Below are 10,778 nucleotides of genomic sequence, written 5' to 3'. Positions count from 1 at the left end.
CAGGTAGAGAATCAAATGGATGGATTGGCATACCCTAAAGTAGCCAGATAGCCTTCAGCAAGAAACAGCTGTATTCTTCTAGTGTCTTGATTTTCAAAACGGAGGAAGGCACTAACCTAGTCCCTCCTGTGATAGGGCTGTTACATCACTACATGAGATGAATGGAGAATAGTATAAATCAGTTCCTGAAAGGGTTTCCTGAGAGCCTCATGGATAAGAAAAATACAGTCTTGATGGTGTAGTACATGGACATCTCTTTGGTTATTTAAACAAATTATTAACTAATGAGTTGGTGTGATTTTGGCCTCTGTTGATATTTCACAGGGCTCTGTCTTATTCAACATTTTAAAATCAGCACTTTGGATGAAGGCATCACAAAGACCATATTTGAGGATGGAGCAACCCAACATTGCTGATACAACAGATGACAATCACAAAACAGTTCCAGGGTGACATCATCAAGATGAAATTAAACCAGTCATAAATGTAACATCTTCATTTAAATAGGTTATGTAAGTTTGGGATAGAGAAAATTATCTTCTTATCATCTTCATATAAAAAAAGACTTAGGGACTTCAGTTGGACATAGGCTCAGTATGAACCAACCATGTGATGACACTGGTAAAAACTAGTGGTGTTTAAAGATTCTATGAATAGAAGTGTCACAGCCATAGTCAGAACACCACGCTGCAAGTGCTGCATTTCATTCTGGGTACTGCATGTTTTAAGGAGGATACTCACCAGCATGTTTGTATCAAGAGGCAGGAACCAGGACAGCAAGGAGTCCAGAACCTGTTTCATACTGGGAATACTTGAAAGAACTAGGAGTATTCAGCTGGAGGAGAACACTTAAGAGAGACAGCAAGAATCCTGCCCTTGACAAGTTGAAGCCACTTCTTACAGAAGGAATGAGCTTCCTTTGTGCTGCAGAGCTGGGAGCAGTGGGTAAAAGTTGTAGAAAGTTAGTTTTTAGTTTTGTAGAAGGTAGGAGCCACCTGGACCAAATCAGATGCTTGCTAGGGCAGGCTGGTGCAGACAGGTGAACCAGAGAGCAGGTGCCCGTCAAGGGGCTAAACCTCTGCTGAGTGCCAACCTGTTGCTGCTCTGCAGGTCCAGTTGTGAGATCTGACTTTTCAGACAAACCAAACATCCAGATTTTTATGTGGATGGTCTCAAGTTTTTTAGAACATTATGCAGGCTAAACAGATCTGGGAGCCATAAATGACGTTAAGACATGCCCCTGTACAGCTGCTGGACTAATGATCACAGTTCCCTTTCAACTCCAGTATCCTCTGGGTTTCAGTGTGACCAACAGGGTATCATCCTCAAGTGGTTCTTAGCAAAATAGAAGTAGCAGTTTGTCTTTGATTTTGTTAATAAAAATCCTGGCCAGGAAACAGCTTTTGCTGTTGCCAGCAGTGGTTCCCAGCTTCTCTCACATTAGCATCTTTCAGAATCCTGACCCCAGCCATAGCCATGATCAGTTAAATCACAATCTCTGAAAGCCATAATTAGCAAATTCCGTGGGTGATTCTGATGTGTTGACAAGTTCGGGAACCACTAGTAGCCCTAGTAGCTTACTTAGCTTAGAAAGTTCTGACCAACTTATACCCATTCCCCCCAGATTCCCACCTCACCCTATCTCATTTAGTCCACTGTACCGATTGATGCTGCTTAAGTGTGCCAGCGGGGTATCGCCTCTTCCGGGTAGAATTCTCTAAAGACAGAGAGCTGCAGCCACTGGGCAGGTTCCCAAACTATCATCTCCTGATCCCCAAATTAAGGTTGTTCTTAGTTAATAATTGAGTCTGCAGAGGGCAGTCTGACCCAACTCAAAGAACCATATGCTAATGCTGCTGCGGTTCCCTCCAAAAAAATGAAAACCACCAAATGAATTAAACAATTTCAAGTTGCAGATGTTTTACTTCATTTTTTTTCTTTTATTAAAGATGAGTTAAGTTTGGAAAAACAGATCTGATTGCATTTAGTAATATAACTTTATTAATGCCCATCTTTGAGCTCCTGGTGAGTGGATATTATCTGAATTATTTTGTTTGCATTATTCCCAGCACCAGACACATACCACCAAATATTGTATGAATAAATGGAAAATGAATGATTACAGACTGATGTCCCGCATTATTCCCAGCACCAGACACATACCACCAAATACTGTATGAATAAATGGAAAAACGGATGATTACAGACTGATGTCGCAGACACTGCTTTCAAATTAAGTCATCATGCCCAGAAGATGAAATGAATTTCCCTTAATATTTTCAAAAGCCAAAAATCCTGTCAGTTGGTTTTAAAATAACAAAGGAAATTAAAATACCTGGCTTTCTTAATTAATGCAGAATATCTCTTTTGTCTTTAACTTAAGTTGACAAATGCTGTCCATTGTGGCAAGGGTCATTATTAGCCACTGCTTAAAGTGATGCTGGGCTTCCCTGGTGGCTCAGTGGTAAAGAATCTGCCTGCCAACACAGGAGACTTGAGTTCAATCCCTGGGTCAGGAAGACCCCCCCGGAGAAGGAAATGTTAACTCACTCCAGTATTCTTGCCTGGGAAATCCCATGGACAGAGGAGTCTGGCAGGCTACAGGCCATGAGGTTTGCAAGAGAGTCCAACAACAACTTACAACAACAAAGTGATGCTGGCTGCAAAGACCAGCACTGATGATCACAGTAGTAGGATAACCAGTTTATCTGCAGCAATTCTTACGGTCCTGGCATGATGGTGGTTGTATACTGGTATATGTAACATATATACCCATGTCCCTGCATAAGGGATAGTGCATCCCCTCTCTAATATGCATTGTGTATTTTGTTCAACACTGACTTTATCAGAATTTCAATAACTGTTCAGCAAAACTATTATTTAATGTGTTAGAAAAACATACAAACTTAGCAACCCCCCACCCACCCAAAATAATGCCATGCAGGCAGCCTTTGGTTTTTGAAAGCAAGAAGGGAGTTTTTCATTGAGGGTCGTAATAAAAAGATGCCTTTCAGCACTGCAGGATCCCATGCTCAAGGCGGAAATCATGGAGGAGACAAGGTGTATACTTAAAGGCGTCAGCTAAAGGGGGATTGTAGAATAAAAATTTCAAACACAACAACAAATTCCAGAAATCAAAGTGGTTGTGATTCTTGCTTGCAGAGAAAGACTTAGGAAGCTAATCAGGGGGCAGAGCCTTCACCACCAGCAGTTCTAACAGGCTCAACTGGCAGGTGCTCTGTAGGAGGGGTCGCAGGGCTGCCTTACCTGGAGAAGTGGAGAGGAGTGATCAGCTGCCAGAAGACCTATGAGTGGCTGCACTACTTAAAAAGGAGAGCCTCAGCTTGCCTGAAGTCATCATGCATGTATGGCTATACTCATCCTGGGATTCTCAAATTTTTTCAACTTTGGTCTTCATAAAAATGGCAAGCAACAATTGAATACATTTTAAAAGTAGAAAGCCCTTGTGGTATGGGTAATGGTTCAGTTTTCCAAATAAAACGATACTATTGCTCAGATTTCCAGAGAAAGTCAACAAATGTATTCCTCCTCTGTCCCTCTAATAATGGTACTGAGAAATAGTGAAACATTAGAGGGGAAAGGAAACTAATATATTAGTATACATATACTAGTATTACATTAGTAATATATAGTAACGTACTAATATAAGAAGTCTATGCGGATTTTTTTTTAAGTCTTTTTAACAAATATTTTTTGTAATACCAACAAATCCTTGCAAGTTTGACCGACCATATGGCCCTAGTGCAGGACTATGAAATGCGCATAACCTGAGACTAGTTTGGGAGAATTTGAAACATCTGCTACTACTTTTACCTTAATTCTTAATTCCAATTGAAGTTTCATTGCATACCACAGCAAAAAGGAAAATTAGATACTAGTTCTGAATTGGTTTGAAAGAAGTTTAAAAACAGCAAAAAGAAATGGCACACTGGGTAAGGGAGTCTAGGAACTGCCCCATAAATACAACCAAGTTCCTTAAAGTAGCTCTAATAAACATTTATACCTTAAAAAACTTAGATGGTAAAATCATAGCATGAGTTGCTTGGATATATTAACTAAAGAATAGATGTACTGAAAACCTGATAATATTTCTGACAAAGTATTTCATATTTTATTCCTAAATATGAGCAACCACAAATGAGTATCAGAAACAACTGTAAAGATCGAGCATCATTAGCTGCAGTCAGCTATATTATATATATTCTGTTGAAACACAGTCTTGCAAGATGATTCTATCAATGAGCATTTTATTTGCATGTATTACTACATTCTGAGTGTCAGTTTTATCATCCATAAAATCACCAGCGGTAACAAATCTTAAGTTTCAATTTTAAAAAATCTCATTCTCTGATTGTGATTGCTTTTGGAAACTCCATTCCCACTAACCTTTATTTCATGGGTTATGAGTAAAGTAAGAGATGACCTGACCACTGGTTCTTCTGGGCAGCCTGGTCTAAACCAAGGGCCACAGCCCTCTTCCTGAAACTACTCTATCACTTCTCTGCCTTTAGTTCCTTATGCCAACTGTTCTCCCTTTGGAACTGGCCTCCAACATCTTGGCTGGTCATAGATGAAAAACGAACCAGAGAGGGCAGGTGACTTGCCTGGGGTTCCTGAGCTACATTATGACAAACAGGGCTAGAATCCATAACCAGTGAGATGTTACTGTACCTCAAAAATATAAATATGGACATGATAATAAATGTTAATGCCTAAAATGACTAGCTTAGCAATTGCATGGCAGACTCAGTCAACCACATTTTGATAATCATTGCTTAAAGCCTTTGGTCATGAATTTGAGCAAACTGGGGAGATAGTGGAGGACAGAGGAGCCTGATGTGCCACAGTCCGTGGGGTTGCAGAGAGTCAGACATGACTTAGCGACTGAACAACAAGGCCTCTGAAGTCAAAGAAAGCACTTGGGCTAAGGAGGACAGAGGCAGAATACTTTGGATAATATTGGAAGAATAAATAGAAGGTTGGTGGGAAGTGATTAAGATTTCCTAGACCAAGGAAAATCAATTCAAGGAGCTAAAGTATAGAGAGATGGTATTAAGTTGGTGCAAACTTAATTGTGGTTTCGGACCGTGAATTTTAAATCATTACAAGCTCAAACAGCTCAGATCCATTATAATCAACACATTGTGCCAACGAGAAATAATTTATTCCTGTAGCATAAAAATCCATGCTTCAGGATTTGACAAACTCTTGGAAAGCATTTTCTGCCTCCTCCTGGTTGTGGAAGCATTTTCCCTGCAAAAAGTTGTTGAGATGCTTGAAGAAGTGGTTGGTGAGAGGTCAGGTGAATATGGTGAGATGAGGCAAAACTTTGTAGCCCAATTCATTCAACTTCTGAAGTGTTGGTTGTGCGATGTGCAGTCAAGCATTCTTATGCAGAAGAATTGGGCCCTTTCTGTTGAGCAATGCCTGCTGCAGGTGTTGCAGTTCTTGATGCATCTCACCGATTTGCTGAGCATACTATTCAGATGAAATGGTTTCTCTGGGATTCAGAAAGCTGTAGTGGATCAGACTGGCAGCAGACCACCTTTCTTTGGTGCAAGTTTGGCTTTGGGAAGTGCTTTGAAGCTTCTTCTCAGTCCAACCACTTAACTGGTCATCACCAGTTGTCATATAAAATCCACTTTTTCTCGCACATCACAGTACGATTGAGAAATGGTTTGTTGTTGTTGCATAGAATAAGACAAGACAATACTTTAAAACGAAATTTTTGATTTGTGGTCAGCTCATGAGGCACCCACTTATTGAGTTTTTTCACCTTTCCAATTTGCTGCCAGGGCCAAATGCCAAACCATAGAAGGGCTGACACTGAGTTCTTCAGTAACTTCTCATGTAGTTGTAAGAGGATCAGCTTCGATGATCCTCTCAACTGGTCGCTGTCAACTTCCAATGTTCAGCCACTGCGCTCCTCATCTTTAAGGCTCTGGTCTCCTTTGCAAAATTTCTTGAACCATCACTGCACTGTCCATTAGTTAGCAGTTCCTGGGCCAAATGCATTGTTGATGGTGCAAGTTGTCTCTGCTGTTTTACAACTCATTTTCAACTTGAATAAAAGAATTGCTCCAATTTGCTTTCTTGTCTAATTAACATCATTTCCCTAGTTTAAAATAAACAGCAAGTAATAAGTCATTATCAAAAAAACAGAAAGCAAAAAATGTGCATTAAAATGATGTATAACATAACCATATTTAAGAATGTATTGCAATATCAAACAGCAAATTTCAAAAATGCAAAACCACAATTACTTTTGCACCAACCCAATAAAATCTGGATTAGAATTAACTGCAACTTAAGTGAATGTAATGCCAAATAATTAGGTGATAAGAATAATTCATTATAAGAATTCAGAAAAGTGATGGGTTGTGCCTGCATAAAGAATAATAAGCCTTACTCCTATAAACCACTGACTAAATTTTGACACTTCTGACCTATTAAAACACTAAAATAGTTCAGGCTTGCTGTTACTGTTGTAAGGAAGATTGCTTGGCAAGATTCAAAGAAACTAGTGGAATGTGAATTTTATGAAATCATAATCATTTTCACATGAAAACCACTCAGAATGCAGAAATGCAAATAGATATCTTGAAAAACTGAGGGCAAAAAGAGGGTTAAAAGATAAGGCTGTGTGATTCTATATGCAAGAATATTTCATTTTGAGAAAGCAATATATAGAAGTAACTGGCCCTCACCATTTATCCTCAGCAAGGGATAAATGGCTTCTGTTTCTAGTGAATGAGATTTCCTTTAAAATTTTCAATTGGGAGCAATGGAAGAAGCACAGGAGCCAGAACCAAGAGAAAATACTCAGTTTTTCTGAGGGGTATGACAAAAACTTGTCCTTATTTTTATACCATGGAACTCAGATGCCTTATTCATTGTAATAAAGCCTAGATAATATTAAAATAATAAACATGATAAAATACACAAAAAATCAGACTAATTAAAATAAATTAAGAATAAGAAATACGTTTATATGGAAAAAATGATAAACAAGTATCCTGAGTTTCTCAATTATAAAAAGAACAATACCAATCTGAAAGGTTGTCATGATGATTAAAATAACATACATAAAATTACTAACGGAGTGTCTGGTACACAATCAGTGCTTTGCAAATGGTAATTATTATCATCATAACCAGGATGAAGAATAACTTAATGAGAGCTTTCAAATTGGACTGATCACTACCTCCTCCATGCTTCAATTTCATTCTGAGCACACAAATGTGATCACTGTTAGCCAGCTAGGTAGCTTTGGAGAAGATCATTGAGTAGATCACACAAGAAAATAAGAAAACCAAAAACAGTATTTGGAAACGAAGGTGAGGGAAAAGAGTTGCTTGAGTAGGCAATGGCTAGCAAAAACATACTATGATGTTATTTATAAGCAGCATTCATAAGGCAAGGGCTCGCTCACAGTACAGACACAAAGATAAGAAGTCAAAGAAAATCAAGGCAATTTAGAAACCTTAAAAATTAAACTGCTGAGACATAAGCCCTAATGAAAAGTTAAAAGTTCTTCCAAAGGAACCTGTCAGACTCTGCTGGATCCATCTTTATCTAATTTGAAAATGATTCAAGACTCATCATCTTTTCACTTACTTTAAGTATACTTACTTTCATCTCAGTTTATTTCCAAGAGGATCTGGATTTATTTTTCTTGGTTTTATGAAGCACTTAACTCCTTTCTACTCTCAGTATGAAATTTATTTTTTAAGAATTTCACTTTTTTTCCATTAAAGTCAAGGACTTTTCCCTTACTCTTGTAATCCTAGAACTCAAAGCTGACAAAATAAGAAAACTATTTTAACTCTGGGAGCATATTCTTAAGCAGGACATTTAAGGCTACACAGAGGAAAGATTAAAGTATAAAGAAGGTTCCATGGGGGATGAAAAAGAAATCCTTGTGCAATTTAAAGGCTAAATGCAGAGAGGAAGCAAAGATCCTGAAGGGTAGTGGATAAAAATGTAATTACTATGGCTTTTCCTCTCTCCCCATTAATGGAAATGCTGTGTATGACTGAGAAATCTCTTAGGAAATATTCTGGAAGTTGCCAGGTGGATTATTAACAGATTTATCTGTCCATTCCAAAGTTTGTGATTTGCTTCTTTTCAAATATTCCAAGAGCCCAACTGAGAAAACTTCTATTTCTCAGAAAAACAATAAATAAGAGTTTGGATTTTATTGCCTTGGCCCACTCTCCTGATATTGTTCTTTCCTTCTTTAAAAACAACCCAAATGTATCCCTTCCCAAACTACATATTGATTTTAGCAGTAAAATAAAAGAACTCTTCTTGAATCTTCCCACATAAGGACTTATAAAAACAAGCCAAGAGGACAGTGACCTGAAACCAGACAAATCCAAGTCTCCAATCCCCATCCCAGTTTCTCCATCCCTATAAGCACCCTTAAGGCTCAAAAAGAAAAATTAATGCCCAAACAGCCTCGGAGCCACAGAGACATGGAAAAATTTTCTATTCTGGTCATATGAGGCATCAGAAAATATACTGTTAAAATCTTCACTGGACCATTCATTTAGAAAGGGTTCTAACCTTTTAAAATCTAACTAATATCAGCTACAGGATGTCAGGGATCTTGAGCCACATTCACAGTGGCTTCTTTGTCGAGTAAGCAAAGAAGCTGTGTTATTTTGGTTGCCTGGAAATTCTTATCTGTTCCGCTGATCTGCAAAAATCTTGGATCCCTATTAAAGGTTGTGGATCTCCACATAAATGATATCTCTGTTACAGAGAAAGAAGGGGCTGCTGCACTTGGTAGAATGTCTTCGGCTTTGAATCAGACGCTCCAAGTTTGGTTTCAGCTTAGGCTTCCAGCGTGCCCAATGCTGAACTTCATGCTTAAAGCAAGGGGAGAAAAGTCTCGATCCCAGGAGCATACCAGATCTCTCAGATAAAGAAGTAGAAGCAGGCTTCAATTGGACGAAAGTTGGTCCCCTCTGTTAGCACCAATCTCTCATTAGTTCTTCATAGACTAAATTACAGCTTCTCTTCAGAGAAGAGGACCTGGATATTGAGAAGGAATTAAAGTAGATATTGAAGTAGAAATTCCAAGGCCAGATATCCATAAAGTCAGGCAAAGCAGCATCTGAGACCAGTACCAGAAAGTGGTGGAATTCAATGGGCAGCAATTCTGGGGTATTTGAGCTTCCCTTGAACCTGCCAATCCTCATGGCCCAACCTGTACCCCAATCATGGGCACCACCTCCTCAATCCACAGCAAGTTCAATGGGGCTGAGGCTCGAGTTTGTCGGTGGTGAATCCGACGTAGCCGCAGAAGGTACAGGATGATGGCCAGTAGCACCACCAGGATACAGGCGAAGAAGAGATAGTGGTTGTAGACGAAGGAGAGACGGAACCAGCTACCATGGGCCTGTCGGACACCTTCCTGGCGTAGATCCCTAAATAAGAAGTTGAAGGTGCAAAGAATTGTTAAGTTTCAGAGAGAAATATTTATGCCTACTTAAAAAGTCCAGTGGTTTTATCCCATTTATTCCATCCATGCAAACATGCTATAACACCAGCTCCACAGAGCAAGCAAAGCTGAAACATGTCCCCAGGCCCAGATTCCTCCTGTATCTTCCTTTCCCTGGCCTAGAGGGAGCCTCTGAAAGTGAAAGTTAAGTAGCTCAGTCGTGTCCGACTCTTTGCAACCCCGTGGACTGTAGCCCACCAGGCTCCTCCATCCATGGGATTCTCCAGGCAAGAATACTGGAGTGGGTTGCCATTTCCTTCTCCAAGAGGGAGCCTCTACTCCTTCTAAAATCTGGAGACAAAATGAGAAGCCAAAACAGTGAATAGTAAGACAAGACTGGTCATCTGTAAAATGTCTTAACAGTGACCCCATACCATCTCAGCCTACACAGTTTGTAAATGTGGTACTAATGAGAATAGGGTGGCCCCCGAACCTAATCAAGAAATCAGAGTATATCTAAGTATTAAAAAAAGAAAAGTTGCTATGCTTCCTGAGAGTTTAGGATATATCCAGAGAAAGATGTCACTTAACCAATTGTAATCTGAAGAAAAAATAGAGACATGTAAACCTAAATGCAGTGGTCCATCTATCTAAAAGAGAAGCTCTTCTCTTGTAGTCCAAATACCCAATACATTTTCATTCTGTTTGACCTGCAGTGTTTTTTAAAAAATGTGAATCTCCAAACAGAAAGACTACATATAAAATGTGGACTTCTGGCTTCTCTTGACCAAGGAGAGCTGGGAGATGCTGGGCCAGCACTTCTGCACGACAGTTATCAGCCTTTTGTTTGGGGCACATGCTCTCCAGTTCCCCACTTTTCTCACTCACCTGGCTTGTGACAGTATTGAGTTTAAAGAAACAGGCACCAAAGATTAAGAGTTCATCTGACAATTCTTAGAGACAGGAAGATCGAGTGGTCTGAAATCCTTAAAGAGACCGGTAAGGGTTCAGGTGGGTAGGACAGTGGTTTCAGTATTACAAACCCTTCTAGGAAGGTCCAGATGCCTCGGAAGTTCAGAACTTGACTGGGAGAGGTGGGAAAGCGTAGGAATGAGGGCTTTTAACTACCAGCCAGGGGCGGGCTTTCGGGGCTCCAGGGGAGTGGGAAATATAGAGGGAGGAGCCTGTGGATCTCGGGGAGGAGCCTCCGGGCTCCCGAGCTGGACACGCATGGGGGCGGTGTGGACTAGGGAAGGGGCAGTGGGCCAGAAGAGACGGGTGGATGCCTTCGAGGAATTAGTCTCGTGCG

General features: G+C 39.9%; 1 protein-coding gene across 7 annotated transcripts in view; it reads right to left on the bottom strand.

Annotated features, from left to right (window-relative positions):
• Nucleotides 1-1,919: 1,919 nt before the first annotated feature.
• ENTPD7 (ectonucleoside triphosphate diphosphohydrolase 7) overlaps nucleotides 1,920-10,778 on the bottom strand; it is a 117,012-nt gene continuing 108,153 nt past the window's right edge. For 3 of the 7 annotated variants that reach the window (XM_061162365.1, XM_061162363.1, XM_061162364.1), the window contains one exon: nucleotides 1,920-9,455. In XM_061162365.1, the coding sequence (XP_061018348.1) occupies nucleotides 9,224-9,455 (232 nt within the window). In that variant the 3' untranslated portion in view covers nucleotides 1,920-9,223. The remainder of the gene's footprint in view (nucleotides 9,456-10,778) is intronic. The other 4 variants (XR_009696130.1, XR_009696128.1, XR_009696129.1 and 1 more) reach the window with 4 other exon arrangements.

The sequence above is a fragment of the Dama dama genome, chromosome 15 (assembly GCF_033118175.1).
Source record: "Dama dama isolate Ldn47 chromosome 15, ASM3311817v1, whole genome shotgun sequence".
Lineage (NCBI taxonomy): Eukaryota > Metazoa > Chordata > Mammalia > Artiodactyla > Cervidae > Dama > Dama dama.
The sequence above is the reverse complement of the archived record's forward strand: the minus strand, read 5'-3'. Positions and strand labels throughout refer to the sequence as shown.